Consider the following 25,630-nt stretch of genomic DNA (forward strand, 5'->3'; position numbering starts at 1 on the left):
GAGCATCATGAAGACCATGGACAGTACTCCCACGGGCGGGGGTACAGAGTACACACAGCGGCTTCAAGGACAGTACTCCCACAGGCGGGGGTGCAGAGTACACACAGCGGTTTCAAGGACAGTACTCCCACGGGTGGGGGTGCAGAGTACACACAGCGGCTTCAAGGACAGTACTCCCCACGAGGGAGTACAGAGTACACACAGAGGCTTCAAGGACAGTACTCCCACGGGCGGGGGTGCAGAGTACACACAGCGGCTTCAAGGACAGTATTCCCCACGAGGGGGGTACAGAGTACACACAGCGGCTTCAAGGACAGAACTCCCACGGGCGGGGGTGCAGAGTACACACAGCGGCTTCAAGGACAGTATTCCCCACGAGGGGGGTACAGAGTACACACAGCGGCTTCAAGGACAGAACTCCCACGGGCGTGGGTGCAGAGTACACACAGCGGCTTCAAGGACAGTACTCCCACGGGTGGGGGTGCAGAGTACACACAGCGGCTTCAAGGACAGTAATCCCACAGGCGAGGGGTACAGAGTACACACAGTGGCTTCAAGGACAGTACTCCCACAGGCAGGGGTTACAGTGTATACAAAGCGGTTTAAAGGACAGTACTCCCACAATCGGAGGGTGCAGAATACACACAGTGGCTTTTACCACAGAAATAGCACATATATGGGTTATAGAATACTCACATCATTGTGTTTGCAGAGTGCACAGTCAGAATTTGTCCCTCACTCCAGCTGCATCCTATCCCTACACTAATGAGAGCATAATGGCGGCAGCACTTGTGACCTGGCCTTTATACAGGCTGTGTAATGTGCTGTGTCAGCCAATCACAGCCATGCCAATATTTGTCATGGCTTTGATGACTCCGGACGTGCCCAAAGTCTAAAAGCATGTTGATTGGCTGTGATGCAGCCTTTTAACAAACTTTATTAGACTGGAGAAGCCGAACAGGAAACCGGACATACAGTATAAAGCATGTGCTTGATATTTGGTACAACCCCGAAGTTTCCGGTTGGGGTTTGCTCATCCCTATCCGCAACCCATTCTTTTAAATCACCTGGGCATTTGGACATATATTGTTTCAGTATGAATATATTCAAGACATTTTCAAAGGTAACCTTTGGAACTTAAAACATGACACTTCATAAGTCGATGAATATAATGAAATTTTAATTCACAGCCGACATATAGGCACAGAGAAACTTATATCCAACGTTTCGGCATTGAAGCGTTTTTCAAGGATTTCTATATGTAATGAAAAATACATCAATGTGCTAAGAAGGAAATAATCACAAAGGATATGCCGGTATGTGTCTTTTTACTCATATGAGTGACATTATAGATAATACAATCAACATAATTCAAAAAAATAAAAATAATAATAACATTCAATAAACATTGGTCAGTCTGTTTTAAGTTCTTTACTCAAAGCTGGCATGAATCTTCAATACATGTAATACGTTACAAAAAAAATGAAAGCATGCAATATAATCAATCGTGCCAGTGGGTGGTTATACAAGAAAGTATATGTTCTCTAGCGATGGCTCAGAGATAGATAGTATTATAAATATATTTCATAAGTCGCTTAGTGATCGGAGGTCATATATGCCCCAAAGGAGGGAAAAGGTCATACTGTAGGTACCCATGGGAAATATTCAATATATGTCATAGTGTGCTTGTGAGTACCAGAGAAAGGTGTTTCACTTGGGCGAGTAGTAGGCACAGAATGGCCATGTCCTCTCCTTGCAGCAGCTGCGCCACTGCCACCAGCAACACGGTCACGTCACCTATTTGATGCTCTCCTCATTCTTTGCACCCCAAAATAGTGCAGAGTATTACCCAGCCTATATACAGAGAGAGAGAGTGGCCAACAGATTATTACACTGCCTGCATGTAGCGTGCGCCCACAGAGCCTGTTTTGCAGAGGACCCCCAACAAGGCTGTCTTCAGAGTATCCCCCAAAAAATAAAAAAACAAAACACAACACAGTGTTGGCTTACTCCTCCTCCGCCTCTTCCACCTATCCCTACGTTCACCTCCACCTCCTCCTCCACTTAGAGGTCCGCCTCCTGGTTCAAGATTATAATTTTTTTTATCCTGTCATTTTAAGTCATTCTCCTATCCAGATTTGTTTGCAGGGCAAATGTCCTGCTCTTATCCCCGTTTTGATTTTTTCACAGCCCTCACAAGTCCGCTCATACCTACTTATAATTATTAAGTCAAAGTCTGGTACTCACTCAGCAGGAAGGCACCATGTTCGTGGAAAGATGTTATACTCTTTCGGAAAAAGCTTTAGCAGACGATTCATGTTTCTTGCCAACAAGTCCTTCCTGCAGATCTCACTCATTCCTGGGAAGTGGTTGATTTTCTATATAAAAATATATAGTCAGCGATAATGAAGAAAAATCTGAATATTTCTATATGGAAAGCTATTTGCTTGAGAACTTGCCTGGAATCGCTTCATGTCCATTACTCGCTCCAATGAGACCGAGCAGTCTGTCCAGTAAACCGTCCATTCCTCTTCGTCCCCGACTTCCTTCAGATTACTAACGCGCGCAGCACGACGCACTGAAACGCAAGCAAATGTTGTGGTTGCAGAACATCTCTCTAGGCCACCCATATCATTTTTATTATGGAAATCAACCTACAAAGTCAATGGGAGAAAATCATATCATAAGGAATCTAACATCTCCACATCATGACCCTGCCAAAACTGGAAGCCAGTGTGAACAGAGCCACAGCTTTTATATGAGAAAACACATACATAACCATGCACCTGGAAGACGTTCTAACACAGGGAACATTTTGATCACAGAAAATCATCCATGTAAATGTCAGCATCATGCATAGTATGCCCATTTTAGATCCGACACATCATCAGTGAAAAATATTTACAAGCCAAGTGGATCAGATGCAACATGCCTAATGGTTCTTCCTCTTGACATCTGCAATCAGTGAAGAGTTGGGACACCCCCAAACACATAAAGTGCGGTAATTGTCCGTGGTCGGCTGAGGTTAGACTAACATATATGTCCATCTATACCAGGGGTGGAGAATCTTTTTTCTGCCAAAGGCCATTTGGATAATTATACCATCCTTTGGGGGCCGTACAAACTGGTTTCAGGACATAATCTTTCATTGCATGCCCTTCAGTGTTCAGTAGTGAACTGTTATGACCTGGTGGTAAGGACAATAATGGACCTGGTGGTTAAGAGCACACGGAATGACCTGATAGTTACTAATAATATAGGACGAGCTCTGAGACGTGGGAATTCTGCTGACCGCAATCCCTAATCCTATCACACACACTAGAAATAGCCGTGGATTGCTCCTAACGCTCCCTATGCAACTCGACACAGCCTAAGAAACTATCTAGCCCTAGAGATAGAAAAATAAAGCCTACCTTGCCTCAGAGAAATTCCCCAAAGGAAAAGGCAGCCCCCCACATATAATGACTGTGAGTAAAGATGAAAATTACAAACACAGAGATGAAATAGATTTAGCAAAGTGAGGCCCGACTTACTGAACAGACAGAGGATAGGAAAGGTAACTTTGCGGTCAGCACAAAAAACTACAAAAAGACCACGCAGAGGGCGCAAAAAGACCCTCCGCACCGACTCACGGTGCGGAGGCGCTCCCTCTGCGTCCAGAGCTTCCAGCAAGCAAGACAAAAATCAAAATAGCAAGCTGGACAGAAAAATAGCAAACCAGAGAAAAACAAGCAGGAACTTAGCTTTTGCTGGGAAGACAGGTCACAAGAACGATCCAGGAGAGAACTAGACCAATACTGGAACATTGACAGGTGGCATGGAGCAAAGATCTAAGTGGAGTTAAATAGAGCAGCCAGCTAATGAATTAACCTCGTCACCTGTGGAAGGAAACTCAGAAGCCACAGCTCCACTCACAACCACCAGAGGAAGCCCATGGACAGAACAAGCCGAAGTACCATTCATGACCACAGGAGGGAGCTTGACAACAGAATTCACAACAGTACCCCCCCCTTGAGGAGGGGTCACCGAACCCTCACCAGAGCCCCCAGGCCGACCAGGACGAGCCAAATGAAAGGCACGAACCAGATCGGCAGCATGAACATCGGAGGCAAAGACCCAGGAATTATCTTCCTGACCATAATCCTTCCACTTGACCAGGTACTGGAGTTTCCGTCTCGAAATACGAGAATCCAAAATCTTCTCCACCACATACTCCAACTCCCCCTCAACCAACAGCGGGGCAGGAGGATCAACGGATGGAACCACAGGCGCCACGTATCTCCGCAACAATGACCTATGGAATATATTATGGATGGCAAAAGAAGCTGGAAGGGTCAAACGAAACGACACAGGATTGAGAACCTCAGAAATCTTATACGGACCAATGAAACGAGGCTTAAACTTAGGAGGGGAAACCTTCATAGGAACATAACGAGACGACAACCAAACCAAATCCCCAACACGAAGTCAGGGACCCACACAGCGCCGGCGGTTAGCGAAACGTTGAGCCTTCTCCTGGGACAATGTCAAATTGTCCACCACATGAGTCCAAATCTGCTGCAACCTATCCACCACAGTATCTACACCAGGACAGTCCGAAGACTCAACCTGCCCTGAAGAGAAACGAGGATGGAAACCAGAATTGCAGAAAAACGGCGAAACCAAAGTAGCCGAGCTGGCCCGATTATTAAGGGCGAACTCAGCCAAAGGCAAAAAGGACACCCAATCATCCTGATCAGCAGAAACAAAGCATCTCAGATATGTTTCCAAAGTCTGATTAGTTCGTTCGGTTTGGCCATTTGTCTGAGGATGGAAAGCCGAGGAAAAAGACAAATCAATGCCCATCCTAGCACAAAAGGCTCGCCAAAACCTCGAAACAAACTGGGAACCTCTGTCCGAAACGATGTTCTCCGGAATGCCATGTAAACGAACCACATGCTGAAAAAACAATGGCACCAAATCAGAGGAGGAAGGCAATTTAGACAAGGGTACCAAATGGACCATCTTAGAGAAGCGATCACAAACCACCCAAATGACCGACATCTTTTGAGAGACAGGGAGATCCGAAATAAAATCCATAGAGATATGCGTCCAGGGCCTCTTCGGGACCGGCAAGGGCAAAAGCAACCCACTGGCACGAGAACAGCAGGGCTTAGCCCGAGCACAAGTCCCACAGGACTGCACAAAAGAACGCACATCCCGCGACAAAGACGGCCACCAAAAGGATCTAGCCACCAAATCTCTGGTACCAAAGATTCCAGGATGACCAGCCAACACCGAACAATGAACCTCAGAGAGAACTCTACTAGTCCATTTATCAGGGACAAACAGTTTCTCCGCTGGGCAACGGTCAGGTCTATCAGCCTGAAATTTTTGCAGCACCCGCCGCAAATCAGGGGAGATGGCAGACAAAATTACCCCCTCTTTGAGAATACCCGCCGGCTCAGGAACACCCGGAGAGTCGGGCACAAAACTCCTTGACAGGGCATCAGCCTTCACATTCTTAGAGCCTGGAAGGTACGAAACCACAAAATCAAAACAGGAGAAAAATAGCGACCAACGAGCCTGTCTAGGATTCAACCGTTTGGCAGACTCGAGATAAGTCAAATTCTTGTGATCCGTCAAGACCACCACGCGATGCTTGGCTCCTTCAAGCCAATGACGCCACTCCTCGAATGCCCACTTCATGGCCAACAACTCTCAATTGCCAACATCATAATTACGCTCAGCAGGCGAAAACTTTCTAGAAAAGAAGGCACATGGTTTCATCACTGAGCCATCAGAACTTCTTTCCGACAAAACAGCCCCTGCTCCAATCTCAGAAGCATCAACCTCGACCTGAAACGGAAGCGAAACATCTGGCTGGCACAACACAGGGGCAGAAGAAAAACGACGCTTCAACTCCTGAAAAGCTTCCACAGCCGCAGAAGACCAATTGACCACATCAGCACCCTTCTTGGTCAAATCAGTCAATGGTTTAGCAACATTAGAAAAATTACTGATGAAGCGACGAGAAAAATTAGCAAAGCCCAGGAACTTTTGCAGACTCTTCACAGATGTCGGCTGAGTCCAATCATAAATGGCCTGGACTTTAACAGGGTCCATCTCGATAGTAGAAGGGGAAAAAATGAAACCCAAAAATGAAACTTTCTGAACTCCAAAGAGACACTTTGACCCCTTCACAAACAAAGAATTCACACGAAGGACCTGGAACACCATTCTGACCTGCTTCACGTGAGACTCCCAATCATCCGAGAAGACCAAAATATCATCCAAATATACAATCAGGAATTTATCCAGGTACTCTCGGAAGATGTCATGCATAAAGGACTGAAATACTGATGGAGCATTGGAAAGCCCGAATGGCATAACCAGGTACTCAAAATGGCCCTCGGGCGTATTAAATGCTGTTTTCCATTCATCGCCCTGTTTAATACGCACAAGATTATACGCACCACGAAGATCTATCTTGGTGAACCAACTAGCCCCCTTAATCCGAGCAAATAAATCCAACAGCAGTGGCAAAGGGTACTGAAATTTGACTGTGATCTTATTAAGAAGGCGGTAATCAACACAAGGTCTCAAAGAACCATCCTTCTTGGCCACAAAAAAGAACCCTGCTCCCGATGGTGACGACGACGGGCGAATATGACCCTTCTCCGAGGATTCCTTTACATAACTCCGCATAGCGGCGTGCTCTGGCACAGATAAATTGAACAGTCGGCCCTTAGGAAACTTACTACCAGGAATCAAATTGATAGCACAATCGCAATCCTTATGAGGAGGTAGGGCACTGGATTTGGGCTCATCAAATACATCCCGGTAATCCGACAAAAACTCCGGGACTTCAGAAGGGGTGGATGACGAAATAGACAAAAATGGAACATCACCATGTACCCCCTCACAACCCCAGCTGGACACAGACATAGATTTCCAATCCAATACTGGATTATGGACCTGTAGCCATGGCAACCCCAAAACGACCACATCAGGCAGATTATGCAACACCAAAAAGCGAATATCCTCCTGATGTGCAGGAGCCATGCACATGGTCAATTGGGTCCAGTACTGAGGCTTATTCTTGGCCAAAGGCGTAGCATCAATTCCTCTCAATGGAATAGGATACTGCAAGGGCTCCAAGAAAAAACCACAGCGCCTAGCAAACTCCAAGTCCATCAAATTCAGGGCAGCGCCTGAATCCACAAATGCCATAACAGAATAGGATGACAAAGAGCAAATCAGAGTAACGGACAAAAGAAATTTCGACTGTACCGTACCAATGGTAGCAGACCTAGCGAAACGCTTAGTGCGCTTAGGACAATCGGAGATAGCATGAGTGGAATCACCACAGTAAAAACACAGCCCATTCCGACGTCTGTGTTCTTGCCGTTCAGCTCTGGTCAAAGTCCTATCACATTGCATAGGCTCAGGTCTATGCTCAGATAATACCGCCAAATGGTTCACAGCTTTACGCTCACGCAAGCGTCGATCGATCTGAATGGCCAAAGACATAGACTCATTCAGACGAGCAGGCATGGGAAATCCCACCATGACATCCTTAAGGGCTTCAGAGAGACCCTTTCTGAAAATTGTTGCCAGGGCACATTCATTCCACTGAGTACAGACCACTTCCTAAACTTCTGACAATATATTTCTACCTCATCCTGACCCTGACACAGAGCCAGCAAGATTTTCTCTGCCCGATCCACTGAATTAGGTTCATCATAAAGCAATCCGAGTGCCAGAAAAAACGCATCAACATCACGCAATGCCGGATCTCCTGGCGCAAGGGAAAATGCCCAGTCTTGAGGGTCGCCACGTAACAAAGAAATAATGATTTTCACTTGTTGAACAGGGTCACCTGAGGAGCGAGGTTTCAAAGCAAGAAACAATTTACAATTATTTTTGAAATTCAGAAACTTAGATCTATCCCCAAAAAACAAATCAGGAATTGGAATCCTAGGCTCTAACATCGGATTCTGCACCACAAAATCTTGAATGTTTTGTACCCTTGCAGTGAGATTATCCATACAAGAGGACAGACCTTGAATGTCCATATCTACACCTGTATCCTGAACCACCCAGAGGTAAAGGGGAAAAGAGAGACAAAACACACTGCAAAGAAAAAAAAATGGTCTCAGAACTTCTCTTATCCCTCTATTGAGATGCATTAATACTTTGGGCCACCTGTACTGTTATGACCTGGTGGTAAGGACAATAATGGACCTGGTGGTTAAGAGCACACGGAATGACCTGATAGTTACTAATAATATAGGACGAGCTCTGAGACATAGTAACATAGTAACATAGTTAGTAAGGCCGAAAAAAGACATTTGTCCATCCAGTTCAGCCTATATTCCATCATAATAAATCCCCAGATCTACGTTCTTCTACAGAACCTAATTGTATGATACAATATTGTTCTGCTTGAACCCCTCGACTGAGTTCGCCATCACCACCTCCTCAGGCAAGCAATTCCAGATTTTCACTGCCCTAACAGTAAAGAATCCTCTTCTATGTTGGTGGAAAAACCTTCTCTCCTCCAGACGCAAAGAATGCCCCCTTGTGCCCGTCACCTTCCTTGGTATAAACAGATCCTCAGCGAGATATTTGTATAGTCCCCTTATATACTTATACATGGTTATTAGATCACCCCTCAGTCGTCTTTTTTCTAGACTAAATAATCCTAATTTCGCTAATCTATCTGGGTATTGTAGTTCTCCCATCCCCTTTATTAATTTTGTTGCCCTCCTTTGTACTCTCTCTAGTTCCATTATATCCTTCCTGAGCACCGGTGCCCAAAACTGGACACAGTACTCCATGTGCGGTCTAACTAGGGATTTGTACAGAGGCAGTATAATGCTCTCATCATGTGTATCCAGACCTCTTTTAATGCACCCCATGATCCTGTTTGCCTTGGCAGCTGCTGCCTGGCACTGGCTGCTCCAGGTAAGTTTATCATTAACTAGGATCCCCAAGTCCTTCTCCCTGTCAGATTTACCCAGTGGTTTCCCATTCAGTGTGTAATGGTGACATTGATTCCTTCTTCCCATGTGTATAACCTTACATTTATCATTGTTAAACCTCATCTGCCACCTTTCAGCCCAAGTTTCCAACTTATCCAGATCCATCTGTAGCAGAATACTATCTTCTCTTGTATTAACTGCTTTACATAGTTTTGTATCATCTGCAAATATCGATATTTTACTGTGTAAACCTTCTACCAGATCATTAATGAATATGTTGAAGAGAACAGGTCCCAATACTGACCCCTGCGGTACCCCACTGGTCACAGCGACCCAGTTAGAGACTATACCATTTATAACCACCCTCTGCTTTCTATCACTAAGCCAGTTACTAACCCATTTACACACAATTTCCCCCAGACCAAGCATTCTCATTTTGTGTACCAACCTCTTGTGCGGCACGGTATCAAACGCTTTGGAAAAATCGAGATATACCACGTCCAATGACTCACCGTGGTCCAGCCTATAGCTTACCTCTTCATAAAAACTGATTAGATTGGTTTGACAGGAGCGATTTCTCATAAACCCATGCTGATATGGAGTTAAACAGTTATTCTCATTGAGATAATCCAGAATAACATCCCTCAGAAACCCTTCAAATATTTTACCAACAATAGAGGTTAGACTTACTGGCCTATAATTTCCAGGTTCACTTTTAGAGCCCTTTTTGAATATTGGCACCACATTTGCTATGCGCCAATCCTGCGGAACAGACCCTGTCGCTATAGAGTCCCTAAAAATAAGAAATAATGGTTTATCTATTACATTACTTAGTTCTCTTAGTACTCGTGGGTGTATGCCATCCGGACCCGGAGATTTATCTATTTTAATCTTATTTAGCCGGTTTCGCACCTCTTCTTGGGTTAGATTGGTGACCCTTAATATAGGGTTTTCATTGTTTCTTGGGATTTCACCTAGCATTTCATTTTCCACCGTGGGAGACGTGGGAACTCTGCTGACCGCAATCCCTAATCCTATCACACACACTAGAAATAGCCGTGGATTGCTCCTAACGCTCCCTATGCAACTCGACACAGCCTAAGAAACTAGCTAGCCCTAGAGATAGAAAAATAAAGCCTACTTTGCCTCAGAGAAATTCCCCAAAGGAAAAGGCAGCCCCCCACATATAATGACTGTGAGTAAAGATGAAAATTACAAACACAGAGATGAAATAGATTTAGCAAAGTGAGGCCCGACTTACTGAACAGACAGAGGATAGGAAAGGTAACTTTGCGGTCAGCACAAAAAACTACAAAAAGACCACGCAGAGGGCGCAAAAAGACCCTCCGCACCGACTCACGGTGCGGAGGTGCTCCCTCTGCGTCCCAGAGCTTCCAGCAAGCAAGACAAAAATCAAAATAGCAAGCTGGACAGAAAAATAGCAAACCAGAGAAAAACAAGCAGGAACTTAGCTTTTGCTGGGAAGACAGGTCACAAGAACGATCCAGGAGAGAACTAGACCAATACTGGAACATTGACAGGTGGCATGGAGCAAAGATCTAAGTGGAGTTAAATAGAGCAGCCAGCTAACGAATTAACCTCGTCACCTGTGGAAGGAAACTCAGAAGCCGCAGCTCCACTCACAACCACCAGAGGAAGCCCATGGACAGAACCAGCCGAAGTACCATTCATGACCACAGGAGGGAGCTTGACAACAGAATTCACAACAGTGAACACTGCGTGTGTGTGCTAACAAAGCAAGAAGAAATTAATGAGCTTGTGGCAATCAAAATACAACTCCTTGCCAAGAAAGTGGTCCCTGAGAATCTGCTTGGGGGCCTGATAAAAGGTCATCGAGGGCCGTAAATGGCCCTGGGGCCTGAGGTTCCCCACCCCTGATCTATACAATTACAGAAAGTGCATTCATATGCAGAAGAAAACCTATAGCCTGTCCCATCCCTTACACGGTACCTGGTGTCTGAAATGTACACATGAAGGTTACTAATGAGCAGGGCATGTGTACAGTGTTCATTTTAGGACATGTTCACATATCAAAGTCAAACGTCAGAAATACTCTGTCTGATGCCTGACTTTGAAGCCTGACTCTGAAGCCTGACTCTGATGCCTGACTCTGATGCCTGACTCTGATACTCGAGTCAGATACCTGACTCTTATACCTGACTCTGATACCTGACTCTGATAATCGAGTCCAATACCTGACTCTTATACCTGACTCTGATATAACCACTGTAGATGTGAGGTGAACTCCCCTCATGACTAAAAAGCTTTGTGGGGAATCCTTAATCAGCAGTCTGTTGGAATAAAATGTTACAAAATCTTAACAAATATTATTTATATTCAGCAGCCTTTATGACACCAGTCTCAGTAAATTTGTTGGCCTGAGGGTGTCCATTCCTCTCCTGGTAAGCCCCACTCATCTTTTATCTGTAACAAGGCCAGTAGAAAAAGGTCCAGAAGTATGGATTACACAGAAATTCAGAAAAATTCACCGACTTACAGAATTATGTGGCTGGCACCCTGTAGACAGAAGCTATTATGATTCTGATTTAAAGGGGTTATCTGGGACAACTAGATTTTTTGTCATGGGGCTAAGAAGTGGCAGGCAGGTCGTTTCTAACTACCTGGCTGTTATAGAACTCTATGGGGGCACTAATTGTACTGCCACCTATAAGAAGCGAGCCATAAATGATTTAAAATTTATATTTATTGGAAAAATTAAAACAAATTTATAAAAGGCTATTAGGCCATATTTAATGTAAACATACCCCAGCAGGGAGCAAAAACAAACCACAATGTATAAAGTAATGTTAGAGCAAATGTTTACATTAAATATGGACTAGTAGCCTTTTATAATTTTGTTTTAATTTTTCCAATAAATATTAATTTTTAACTCATTTATGGTTCGCGTCTTTTAGGTGGTGGCAGTACAATCAGTGCCCCTATCGAGTTGTATATTGCATATTGAAGTGCCATTTTTTGTAATTTTGGGACACAGTGGATCTTACCTGGCTGTTATGCCTAGCACTGGCTCAGAGCGATCACATTAACAGTGTAGCTCTACCTCTCTGCTCTGTGGACGGTGTGTGACTGGTGACGTCATGCTGATTGACAGTCGCCTCCCCACACTTAGCCGGCTGTCAATCACCACGACATTGGCAGTCCCACCCCATCAATTAATCAGAGCGGAAGAGGAGCAGCTGCTCGTTCAACATAATGTCACTGGAAGCTGCAGAATTGCCGGGAGAAGCTGTCCGTAACAGCTGTGAGCTGGCTGAGATCGGCACAGGGCACAACAGGCAGATAGCTAGTAACTATCTGCATGTACACAAATTAAATAGTCCCGGAAAATCCCTTTAAATATAAGTTATATAATAGTCTTATCAGTTATATAATAACTAAACCTTTTTTAACGACGATTAAAATTAAAATGGACAAAGAACTATACAAAAGAACCAAATATGCTTCTTGAAATAGCAGTAACAGTAAAGTATATAATATTTGGTAATGTACTGTATATTGTCAACTGCTTATGAAAAGGACAAATCATAGAAACAAATTGTGATGATATAGGAACAGCAATATAGAGGAGATACGGTTAGTAAGATTCCCATATATTTCTCTCATAATTATGACGTTCCTCATGGAACCATATAACCCTCAGGGGACCATTCAATAAGATGTGACAACTAAGCTGGGGATTCCCTGTAAAGAAAGGGGGTGGGGCTGGTTACCATGTGGTCACAAGACCAAACTGAAGAGAACTAAAAATTGGGGAGGGAAGGGAAAATTGTCCGAGTTTAGGGGAAGATGGATGGTGCAAAACACGGGTATTCTTGAGCAAACCTGTTTCAGTCTTTCAGTGATTTGAGACTGGGATGGAGGTTCACCTTCCAACAAGACAATGACCCAAAGAATAAAACTAAAGCAACACTCAAGTGGTTTAAGGAAAAATGTGCAAATGTCTAAAGGTACCTTCACACTCAGCAACGCTGCAGCGATACCGACAACGATGTCGATCGCTGCAGCGTCGCTGTTTGGTCGCTGGAGAGCTGACACACAGACCGCTCTCCAGCGACCAACGATGCCGGTAACCAGGGTAAACATCGGGTTACTAAGCGCAGGGCCGCGCTTAGTAACCCAATGTTTACCCTGGCTACCATCGTAAAAGTAAAAAAAAAACCACTACATACTTACCTTCCACTGTCTGTCCTCGGCGCTCTGCTTTCCTGCACTGACTGTGAGCGCCGGGCAGCCGGAAAGCAGAGCAGTGACGTCACCGCTCTGCTTTCCGGCCGGCGCTCACAGCCAGTGCAGGAAAGCACAGCGCCGAGGACAGACAGCGGAAGGTAAGTATGTAGTGTTTTTTTTTTTTTACTTTTACGCTGGTAACCAGGGTAAACATTGGGTTACTAAGCGCGGCCCTGCGCTTAGTAACCCGATGTTTACCCTGGTTACCAGTGAAGACATTGCTGAATCGGCGTCACACACGCCGATTCAGCGATGTCTGCAGGGAGTCCAGCAACAAAATAAAGTTCTGGACTTTCTGCAGCGACCAACGACATCACAGCAGGGGCCTGATCGCTGCTGCGTGTCAAACTCAACGATATCGCTAGCCAGGACGCTGCAACGTCACGGATCGCTAGCGATATCGTTCAGTGTGACGGTACCTTAAGTCCAGACCTTAATCCAATTAGAATCTGTGGTCAGACTTGAATATTGCTGCTCACCAGAGGAAACCATTAACTTGAAGGAGCTGGAGCAGTTTTGCCTTGAGAAATGAGCAAAAATCCCAGTGACAAAATGTGGAAAGCTCATAGAGACTTATCCAAAGCGACTTGCAGCTGTAATTGCTGCATAAGGAGGCTCTAGAAAGTACTGACTCTAGGGGGTGATTAGTTATGCACAGTGGAGTTTTCAGTTATTTTGTCCTATTTGTTGTTTCCATCACAGTTTTAGGCATGTTTGTTACATGAACTGATGGAAACCCTCGAAAAAAGCAGTGAAATTCCAGGTTGTAAGGAAGCAAACCACAAAAAATACCAAATGGGGTGAATACTTTTGCAAGCCACTGTATATACTCTGAGGGCAGCATGAGGTAGGGGCTGATTTCAGCAATGTGTCACTTATTATGCTGTGCTTTGTCATTTCAATACGTTGAGCGTTTTATCAGCAGGAGTTTATCACTGACGGGACTAGTTGCCCTCGTGCATCCTGGTCCAACTTCACCCCCAGCACTTATTAACAGCCTAATGTACAAAGAAAGTTGTGATGTGGGTGAATTTAGCTTTCTGAGCTCTGCTACATGCTGCATCTAAAAACTGTGTGTAGTGCCGACGCCCGTACCTCTGCGGGGGTCCAGTTGGGATCCCCGCTCTCAGTCCGCTCCCCACTGCCCGTTCTCGGTCCCTGGCTCTCCTCCTGTTGCTGCTTCCTGGCACGCAGTCAGCAGGCCTCCAGGTATGACTCTGAGTGCGCGCTCCCGGTCTCTTAAAGAGACAGCACACATTTTTCAAATATGCTCTGAACCAATGATTGAATTGTGAGTACTATTTCTGGCACCTCAGCCATGCAGGAGGCGCCGGAGCAACAAGTGTTTCCTGTGGCTAGTTTCCAGTTCCTGTACTACTGTGCCTGCATGCTGTCTGTGTACCGCTAGTGACCTGCCAGTACCCAGCCAATACTGTTTATCTTCTCAGAGTACCTGCTGTACGTCACTCCGTCTCCCGGAACGTTACCAGTACTGCCTGTGCCAATCTGGTCCCGCTCAGCCGTCCGTCACTCAGTTACCCAGGATGACATAACTACTGCCTGCGCCAGTTCCGTTTCTCTGCCGTCTGTCAAGCCTAACTGGAGGTAGCACCTGCGTCCTTCAGGGGGGTCTTACTACGGGTGTTCAGGGCTCACATAGTCACGTCCCCTTCGGAGCCCCCTGGACCATGGTCCAGTGGTTCCACTAAAATAGCAATAAACAAATGTACACTGCAACATCTGTGCCTCCACTTCCATTAGTTACACTGTGATTGTATCACAACTGCTGCACCCAGTAAACTAAGTGATACATCGCTGGATTCAGTGTCTCTTCCTCTACATTGTGCTGCTCTTTGATGAGGTAGCAAAACCCTGGTAACAGATTCCCAATAATCAGTATTGTATACCTTTTCCAAGAATCAGATTTTGGTCTTTTGTATCCTTGCAGCTTGATTTTGTCTCTTTAAAAGTTTTACTGATAGAGTTTTGTTATTATATATCTGATAAGACTACAGGTCCTTCTCAAAAAATTAGCATATAGTGTTAAATTTCATTATTTACCATAATGTAATGATTACAATTAAACTTTCATATATTATAGATTCATTATGCACCAACTGAAATTTGTCAGGTCTTTTATTGTTTTAATACTGATGATTTTGGCATACAACTCCTGATAACCCAAAAAACCTGTCTCAATAAATTAGCATATCAAGAAAAGGTTCTCTAAACGACCTATTACCCTAATCTTCTGAATCAACTAATTAACTCTAAACACATGCAAAAGATACCTGAGGCTTTTATAAACTCCCTGCCTGGTTCATTACTCAAAACCCCCATCATGGGTAAAGGTACCGTCACACATAGCGACGCTGCAGCGATACCGACAACGATCCGGATCGCTGCAGCGTCGCTGTTTGGTCGCTGGAGAGCTGTCACACAGACAGCTCTCCAGCGACCAACGATCCCGAGGTCCCCGGTAACCAGGGTAAACATCGGGTAACTAAGCGCAGGGCCGCGCTTAGTAACTCGATGTTTACCCTGGTTACCATCCTAAAAAGTAAAAAAACAAACGCTACATACTTACCTACCGCTGTCTGTCCCCGGCGCTGTGCTTCTCTGGTCTGGCTGTGAGCGCCGGGCAGCCAGAAAGCAGAGCGGTGACGTCACCGCTCTGCTTTCCGGCTGACCGACGCTCACAGCCAGTACAGGAGGAGTGCAGAGCACAGCGCTGGAGGACAGACGGCTGTAGGTAAGTATGTAGTGTTTGTTTTTTTACTTTTAGGATGGTAACCAGGGTAAACATCGGGTTACTAAGCGCGGCCCTGCGCTTAGTTACCCGATGTTTACCCTGGTTACCAGCGAAGACATCGCTGAATCGGTGTCACACACGCCGATTCAGCGATGTCTACGGGGAGTCCAGCGACGAAATAAAGTTCTGGACTTTCTTCCCCGACCAGCGATCTCCCAGCAGGGGCCTGATCGCTGCTGCCTGTCACACTGGACGATATCGCTAGCCAGGACGCTGCAACGTCACGGATCGCTAGCGATATCGTCTAGTGTGACAGTACCTTTAGACTAGCGACCTGACAGATGTCAAGAAGGCCATCATTGACACCCTCAAGCAAGAGGGTAAGACCCAGAAAGAAATTTCTCAACAAATAGGCTGTTCCCAGAGTGCTGTATCAAGGCACCTCAATGGTAAGTCTGTTGGAAGGAAACAATGTGGCAGAAAACGCTGTACAACGAGAAGAGGAGACCGGACCCTGAGGAAGATTGTGGAGAAGGACCGATTCCAGACCTTGGGGAACCTGAGGAAGCAGTGGACTGAGTCTGGTGTGGAAACATCCAGAGCCACCGTGCACAGGCGTGTGCAGGAAATGGGCTACAGGTGCCGCATTCCCCAGGTAAAGCCACTTTTGAACCATAAACAGCGGCAGAGGCGCCTGACCTGGGCTACAGAGAAGCAGCACTGGACTGTTGCTAAGTGGTCCCAAGTACTTTTTTCTGATGAAAGCAAATTTTGCATGTCATTCGGAAATCAAGGTGCCAGAGTCTGGAGGAAGACTGGGGAGAAGGAAATGCCAAAATGCCTGAAGTCCAGTGTCAAGTACCCACAGTCAGTGATGGTGTGGGGTGCCATGTCAGCTGCTGGTGTTGGTCCACTGTGTTTCATCAAGGGCAGGGTCAATGCAGCTAGCTATCAGGAGATTTTGGAGCACTTCATGCTTCCATCGGCTGAAATGCTTTATGGAGATGAAGATTTCATTTTTCAGCACGACCTGGCACCTGCTCACAGTGCCAAATCCACTGGTAAATGGTTTACTGACCATGGTATTACTGTGCTCAATTGGCCTGCCAACTCTCCTGACCTGAACCCCATAGAGAATCTGTGGGATATTGTGAAGAGAAAGTTGAGAGACGCAAGACCCAACACTCTGGATGAGCTTAAGGCCGCTATTGAAGCATCCTGGGCCTCCATAACATCTCAGCAGTGTCACAGGCTGATTGCCTCCATGCCACGCCGCATTGAAGCAGTCATTTCTGCCAAAGGATTCCTGACCAAGTATTGAGTGCATAACTGAACATTATTATTTGTTGGTTTTTTTGTTTGTTATTAAAAAACACTTTTATTTGATTGGATGGGTGAAATATGCTAATTTATTGAGACAGGTTTTTTGGGTTATCAGGAGTTGTATGCCAAAATCATCAGTATTAAAACAATAAAAGACCTGACAAATTTCAGTTGGTGGATAATGAATCTATAATATATGAAAGTTTAATTGTAATCATTACATTATGGTAAATAATGAAATTTAACACTATATGCTAATTTTTTGAGAAGGACCTGTATTATGTAAATTACAGGGGACTCATTGAAGAAAAATATGCAATTCCCTCTGCTGAGTCTACTGGATTCTTAGTCTCTATTAGTATATCTGTCCCTGCACAATGGTTACATATGGACGGCATGGTTAGATGATAAATCCACAGTTTGTAAGCCGTCTGATCTGATCATTTTTTTCACCATAGAACCACTCATTATGGGTCTATCGATTCAAAAGAGCCAAATTATCATTATAATATTGTATGTGATTGCATTTAATCCACTTACCACTCTCATACTTGCAGTTTGTTAAATTGATACCAATTATCCTAGAATTAAAAAAAACAACAACAAAGCATTAATTAGTTGATTGGATGTGGTCTTGCCACCTACATCTCACTATCTTTTTACTTGTCTTTATAATGTTTTAATGCAGTTTTCTCCAGTTTTTGTTCAGGAGCGCAGCGCTCCTCAGACTCCCGGCTTCCTAATTGCCTGGGGGTGGTTGGTGCGCCCATGATGACTGACGATTCCGCAGGCAGCTGTGCCCCTACAACATTCGAGGAGTGCAGGGGCACTGAAGCTGGCTGGATCAAACCCCTTTAAATAACTGACAAATATCTAATGATAAATAAATCCTAAATCCAACAGGTTATCCAGCCTCAGTATTGAGCACTAATATGATGTAAAGCCACGTCAGCTCATAAGTGCATTAATATCTGCTATGTTGTTGCAGGTGACATGTCAATACCTGTTTCACGTAAAGATGTCACAAGTGCCTATATTTGTTGTTATCCGAGAGTATGGCTACATTCACACATCCACGTGACACATCCTAGTGCTGTCTGGATGAAATTAGGATGACAGTGTACTTTAGTTTCCATCCAAGTTTCATCCATTTTTAACTGATCCATTGTTAAAGGGAATCTGTCAGCAGGATTCTGCACAGTAAACTACAGACACTGTCAGGGCGTCGTCGTTATACTGATTACAATGATACCTTTATTGATGAAATCCATCTTGTGGTTGTTGTTTAATCTTTATTTTCAGATTTGCGTTAAATGAAATTCTTGTGCCCTAAGGCGGGTCTGGATGTGGTGCTCTGATTAGATATTCATAATGCAGACTGCTGACAGGTCGCTGATCCCTCACTGACCTGCCCCCTAGTTTACATAATGAATAACTAACATACCGAAGAAAGAGACAAAAAACGCTTCTGCAGGAAGGTGCCAGCCATGACACCTGCTCTGCCGTGCCTGCGCAGTTGCAGCTATCGGTGTTGATAACTGTGATCCGATAGCTGCTACTGTGCATGCACCGACGGCGCCATCTTACTGTAGAAAAAAAAAATCCTCCTCCAAGCTGGCACTTCCCGCGAAGCAACAGATATCGGTGGCTAGAGCTGTGATCCAAGAGCTGCTACTGCTCAGCGCCATCTTGGAGGAGGAATTTTTTTTTCTACAGTAAGATGGCGCCGTCGGTGCATGCACAGTAGCAGCTATTGGATCACAGCTATCAACACCGATAGCTGCAACTGCGCAGGCACGGCGGACACCATTTTCAAAAAATTTTTTCCCTAGCTGGATAAAATCAATAAAATGTATTATTGCCACACTAACCATGTGATTATGCTGCAGCGCAGGTGCCACGGCTGGCACCTGCCTGCAGAAGCATTTTTTGTCTCTTTCTTCAGTATATACAGGTATTCATTATACAAACTAGGGGGCAGGTCAGTGAGGGATCAGTGACCTGTCCGCAGTCTGCATTATGAATAGGGAATCAGATTACCACATACAGTACACCAACCCTGCCTTAGGGCACGAGAATCTCATTAACTGCAAACTGAAAATAAATATTACCGTAAATAACAACAACAGACGGATTTCATCAACCAAGGTATCATTGTAATCAGTATAATGGCGCCGACATGACACTGTGTGTAGGTTACATAGTAACATAGTAAGCAAGGCTGAAAAACTACATTTGTCCATCCAGTTCAGCCTATATTCCGTCAGTATAAATCCCCAGATCTATGTCCTTCTAAAAAGCCTAATAACTGTAAGATACAATATTGTTCTGCTCCAGGAAGACATCCAGGCCTCTCCTGAACCCCTTGACTGAGTTCGCCATCACCACCTCCTCAGGCAAGGGATTCCAGATTCTCACTGCCCTAACACTAATGAATTCTCTTCTATGTTGGTGGAAAAACCTCTCCTCCAGAAGCAGAGAATGCCTTGTGACCGTCTCCTTCCTTGGTATAAACAGATCCTCGGAGTATTGTCCCCTTATATACTTATACTGTACATGGTTATTGGATCACCGCTCAGTCGTCTTGTTTCTAGACTAAATAATCCTAATTTTGATAATCTCTCTGGGTATTGTAGTTGCCCCATCCCCTTTATTAATTTTGTTGCCCTCATTTGTACTCGCTCTAGTTCCATTAAATCCTTCCTGAGCTCCGGTGCCCAAAACTGTACACAGTACTCCATGTGCGGTCTAACCAGGGATTTGTACAGAGGCAGTATAATGCTCTCATCATGTGTATCCAGACCTCTTTTAAATGGCAGCTGCTGCCTGGCACTGGCTGCTCCAGGTAAGTTTATCATTAACTAGGATCCCCAAGTCCTTCTCCTTGTCAGATTTACCCAGTGGTTTCCCGTTCAGTGTGCAATGGTGACATTGATTCCTTCTGCCACCTCTCAGCCCAAGTTTCCAACTTATCCAGATCCATCTGTAGCAGAATACTATCTTCTCTTGTATTGACTGCTTTACATAGTTTTGTATCATCTGCAAATATCAATATTTTACTGTGTAAACCTTCTACCAGATTGTTAATAAATATGTTGAAGAGAATAGGTCCCAACACCGATCCCTGCGGTACCCCACAGGTCACAGCGACCCAGTTAGAGAATATACCATTTATAACCACCCTCTGCTTTCTATCACTAAGCCAGTTTCTTACCCATTTACACACAATTTCCCCCAGACTCAGCATTCTCATTTTGTGTACCAACCTCTTGTGTTGCACGGTATCAAATGCTTTGGAAAAATCAAGATATACCACGTCCAATGACTCACCTTGGTCCAGTCTATAGCTTACCTCTTCATAAAAACTGATTAGATTGGTTTGACAGGAGCGATTCCTCATAAACCCATGCTGATATGGAGTTGAACAGTTATTCTCATTGAGATAATCCAGAATAACATCCCTCAGAAACCCTTCAACTATTTTACCAACAATAGAGGTTAGACTTACTGGCCTATAATTTCCAGGTTCACTTTTAGAGCCCTTTTTGAATATTGGTACGACATTTGCTTTGTGCCAGTCCTGGGAACAGACCCCGTTGCTATAGAGTCCCTAAATATAAGAAATAATGGTTTGTCTATTACATCTCTTAGTACTCATGGGTGTATGTAATCCGGACACGGAGATTTATCTATTTTAATCTTATTTAGCCGGTTAAAATAGATAACTCTCCGGGTCCGGATGGCATACACCCACAAGTACTAATAGAACTAAGTAATAAAACAGACAAACCATTAATTCTTATATTTAGGGACTCTATAGCAACGGGGTCTGTTCTACACGACTGGCGGATAGCAAATGTGGTATCAATATTCAGAAAGGGCTGAACCTGTAAATTATAGGCCAGTAAGTCTAACCTCTATTGTTGGTAAAATATTTGAAGGGTTTCTGATGGATGTTATTCTGGATTATCTCTATGAGAATAACTATTTAACTACATATCAGCCTGGGTTTCCGTAGGTGGGTCATTAGTAGGTTACTGTGCACAATCCTGCTGACAAGGTCCCTTTAAAAGTCAATAGATAAAAAAAAGTTCACACAGTCTACTTGCTTCAATGAAAAAAAGGGATGAGAGAAAAGATGATGTAACTAAAAAGCAACCAAAATGACACCAGAGAAAAAGTCAGTTTGTTTCTCAGATGGCAACCCTCACATTGATGTGTGACTGTAGCCCTAGGCACATGTCCATAGTGAAGAGTCCAACATCTGCTAAACACCTGCGTTTTTTCTTCTTTTTCTTTTTAGACTGGTCTGTAGAGTCCGATGTGAAATCTGTTTTTGGCTTTTCAAGCTCTTGGTCCCAGTTTTTCTCATTTTCCCTTTCTTCTAATGAATTTGTTTGCTCGGGGTCCCCAGTCTTAATTTTGGTTTCCTTGTTTTCTGGGATTGATTGGCTCTGAATTTCTGCTTCTGACTCTTCTTCATCTTCTTCATCCTCCCCAGAATCCTCATCTGATTCACTATACACATGGGTCTCCACTTTCATTGTGTAAGCCAATACTTAGGCTGTAAAATAAACAGATGTTACCAGGGCTGCCACCAGGAATTTCAGGGCTCCATATTGGCAAAATGTTCGGGCCCCCTAGAGATTCCACCCCATCTCTGCCTCCACCCCTCAAACCTTCCACAGTCCCACTGCCCAATCTTGGAAAAACTAAACTTCTGCACCACGTCTTGACCAATCACACATTAACAGTTCCCATCGAACACCATATCGCACATATAGCCATCAGCTTTTGTTTTGTCAAAAAGATTTTTCAATCCCCACCACGACAAGGTAGACCCTTCTCTACACTAACCTAGTCAAAATTTCTTAATATATGCAGTACTCTTTTCAGGTATATATTTATTTTTCTTTAAGGGAATGTGTCACACACATTTTTTTTTTAAATGACCAATAAGACCACATACAAGGGACAAATACCAGCACACCATGACTGGACCACATATTACCACCACATAGTCACCAAATAATACCACATAGAAGAAACAAATACCACCACACCAAAACCAGACCACATATTACCACCACATAGTGACCAAACAATACCATATACAAGGGACAAATACAGCCACACAATGACCAGATCACATATTACAACCACATAGTGACCGGATACTACAATACTGATCATTAATAAATAACCACAATACTAATATTACCATAAGTACCATTATACACAGGAGCGCTTTACATAGTATACAGTGTATAGTGTAAGTGTACAGGTAAAACAGGGACTTGTCAGTGACTGTCAGGAACACCGCACTGCTCTTGCTCACTGAGCCAGTGCGCATGCCCTGAGTTGAACAAACTAGGCGGTAGCGGTGGAGATGCGTGCTTCAGCAAACAGGACCTGAAGCACGTGACTGCTGGGGGAGTGTCTGGGGGCGGAGACAAGCCCCAGCACTCTGGAGACTGGTGCTTGTGTGGCATCACAGGAGTTCGGGTACCACAGTAGTGCTGCCTTCCTCTCGGGGAGGGTGGTGCTATGTCCAGAGACAAGTGGGATTTCCTTTGGTAGGTTTACACACACACAACACCTTCCAATTCCAGGCCAGGAGGGGGAGTTCAAAACCCTGTTTTAGGGCAGCTTCCCTCAATAAAGATCCTGGTTTGGAGGCGGAGAGAGCTCAGTCTAGAACAGGAGTCTGTGTGCGAGGACAGACAGGAGTGGAGCATAGAGGAAAGTGAGAGATCCAGGAGGCCACGAGCAGGCCTTTGAAGAGTTACAGCGCAAGAATCCAGGTACCGGGAGCCCGAGGCTCATGTAGACTCTATGACACGGAGCAGAACTTGAGGGCGCTGCATTACCAAAACTCTGCCCACAATTGCCTGTGGCACAGCAGCACTTAGGAGCCCGGAGTCACAAAGAACGGACCCCAGAACCTACGGCCCGAGCTGCCTGCCATACAGGTACGCCCCCTGAGGAAGGACTTTACCGAAACGCGCGTTGGGGTGGGCTGGAGCTGGCATGATCCCCTGCACTATTGTGGTATGTACACCCCTATCATCCTTATCTGCACCTGCCTATGGGTATTGATGATTATTACTGTTTAGTACTCTATGACTGTCTTCGTGTACCCTGTGACAGGGTGTAATAATAGTTTACGTGTGCCTACCACAACATCCCATATTTTTGTGTGGTGTCTGTGTTATTATTATCTGGGGATCATTGTCCACCTCCTAGGTTCCATGAGGTTTTGTTAACGTCCTCTACCTTGCTGACTCTGTCCATTATTTTATTGCTTCTTCTAATAAAGATTTATATTTTTTATATGAAATTTCGGACTTGTACACTATTTGTTCAGTGGTTCTGCTTATTAGCATTAGTGTGTCCTACACATTTTCCATATAGAGGCTGGTTACATTATACAATCATGCTAGTATGAATATACATTTATGTACCAGCCGCTTGTGTGTGCCTTGTTTTGTATGTTCATACAGGTACCTATCCTAGGACAACAGAATGCAGTGGCGTATCCAGGGGGGGGGGGGGGGGGCAGCTGGGGCATTTGCCCCGGGCACAGCCGACAGGGGGCCGCCAGCAGGCCGTCTGATGATGCGGTGGTCCAAGGAGGCTCCTCGTCGGTAGAATTCTGCCGCCCCCACACTGAGATAGTCCCGTTCTCTGAGCCGGCTGTCAAATTGACAGCCGGATCAGAGAAAGTGCTGCGCGTTGAATCCCAGCGGCGTAACTCCCCCCAGCAGAGCCCCTCCACCGCAGTGAGCCACAGAGAGCTGTTGCTGCCGCTGCTCTGTGCGCACAGGACCTGTGATGAGGTCACAGGTGGGGAGGAGTCAGAAGTCACATGATCAAGGGCCTCCGTGTATTGCAGGACTCTGCTGGTTCTCATGGTGTTGGACGAGGGTAAGCTTTAAGGTGGGGTCAGGAGTTTGTGTGGATGTAGCAGAGCCGTGTGTGTACGAGGTGTACAGAGCGGAAGCCATGTGTGCAAGGTGTATGGAGCGGAGCCGTGTGTGTACGGAGCAGAGCCGTGTGTGTACGAGGTGTACAGAGCGGAACTGGGTGTGTGCAAGGTGTATGGAGCTGAGCCGTGTGTGTACGAGGTGTACAGAGCGGAGTCGTGTGTGTACGAGGTGTTCAGAGTGGAGCCGTGTGTGTACGAGGTGTAAAGAGCGGAACTGGGTATGTGCAAGGTGTATGGAGCGGAGCCGTGTGTGTACGAGGTGTACGGAGCGGAACTGGGTGTGTGCAAGGTGTATGGAGCGGAGCCGTGTGTGTATGAGGTGTACGGAGCGGAACTGGGTGTGTGCAAGGTGTATGGAGCTGAGCCGTGTGTGTATTAGGTGTACGGAGCGGAACTGGGTGTGTGCAAGGTGTATGGAGCGGAACCGTGTGTGTATGAGGTGTATGGAGCGGAGCCGTGTGTGCAAGGTGTATGGAGCTGAGCCGTGTGTGTATTAGGTGTACGGAGCGGAACTGGGTGTGTGCAAGGTGTATGGAGCGGAGCCGTGTGTGTATGAGGTGTATGGAGCGGAGCCGTGTGTGCAAGGTGTATGGAGCTGAGCCGTGTGTGTATTAGGTGTACGGAGCGGAACTGGGTGTGTGCAAGGTGTATGGAGCTGAGCCGTGTGTGTACGAGGTGTACAGAGCGGAGTCGTGTGTGTACGAGGTGTTCAGAGTGGAGCCGTGTGTGTACGAGGTGTAAAGAGCGGAACTGGGTGTGTGCAAGGTGTATGGAGCTGAGCCGTGTGTGTACGAGGTGTACAGAGCGGAGTCGTGTGTGTACGAGGTGTTCAGAGTGGAGCCGTGTGTGTACGAGGTGTAAAGAGCGGAACTGGGTATGTGCAAGGTGTATGGAGCGGAGCCGTGTGTGTACGAGGTGTACGGAGCGGAACTGGGTGTGTGCAAGGTGTATGGAGCGGAGCCGTGTGTGTATGAGGTGTACGGAGCGGAACTGGGTGTGTGCAAGGTGTATGGAGCTGAGCCGTGTGTGTATTAGGTGTACGGAGCGGAACTGGGTGTGTGCAAGGTGTATGGAGCGGAGCCGTGTGTGTATGAGGTGTATGGAGCGGAGCCGTGTGTGCAAGGTGTATGGAGCGGAGCCGTGTGTGTATGAGGTGTACGGAGCGGAACTGGCTGTGATTTTAATTACATCCTAACACAGTTGGTTCTGAGCTTCCTATATAAGCAGGCTTTACCACGTTATTAGCGATAGGTAAGTGTTCACACTAGGCAGTCAGCTCAGGTACCCATCCGTTCTGAGATTACCTTGACGATTGGTGGATGGGCTCACAAC

The 25,630-nt window shown here is 45.4% G+C and overlaps 1 protein-coding gene across 3 annotated transcripts in view; it reads right to left on the minus strand.

The window, feature by feature from the left end:
• Positions 1-25,630, minus strand: part of TTLL13 (tubulin tyrosine ligase like 13) — a 131,943-nt gene that overhangs the window by 56,286 nt on the left and 50,027 nt on the right. The window contains exons 2-5 of one of the 3 annotated variants that reach the window (XM_069766170.1): positions 21,586-21,874; positions 17,851-17,891; positions 2,460-2,578; positions 2,248-2,378 (exon numbers count right to left, since the gene is read on the minus strand). In XM_069766170.1, the coding sequence (XP_069622271.1) occupies positions 2,248-2,378; positions 2,460-2,578; positions 17,851-17,891; positions 21,586-21,854 (560 nt within the window). In that variant the 5' untranslated portion in view covers positions 21,855-21,874. Of the gene's footprint in view, positions 1-2,247; positions 2,379-2,459; positions 2,579-14,330; positions 14,428-17,850; positions 17,892-21,585; positions 21,875-25,630 lie in introns of those variants that run through there. The other 2 variants (XM_069766171.1, XM_069766172.1) reach the window with 2 other exon arrangements.

This window comes from Ranitomeya imitator, chromosome 4, assembly GCF_032444005.1.
Source record: "Ranitomeya imitator isolate aRanImi1 chromosome 4, aRanImi1.pri, whole genome shotgun sequence".
In the NCBI taxonomy this organism is placed as follows: domain Eukaryota; kingdom Metazoa; phylum Chordata; class Amphibia; order Anura; family Dendrobatidae; genus Ranitomeya; species Ranitomeya imitator.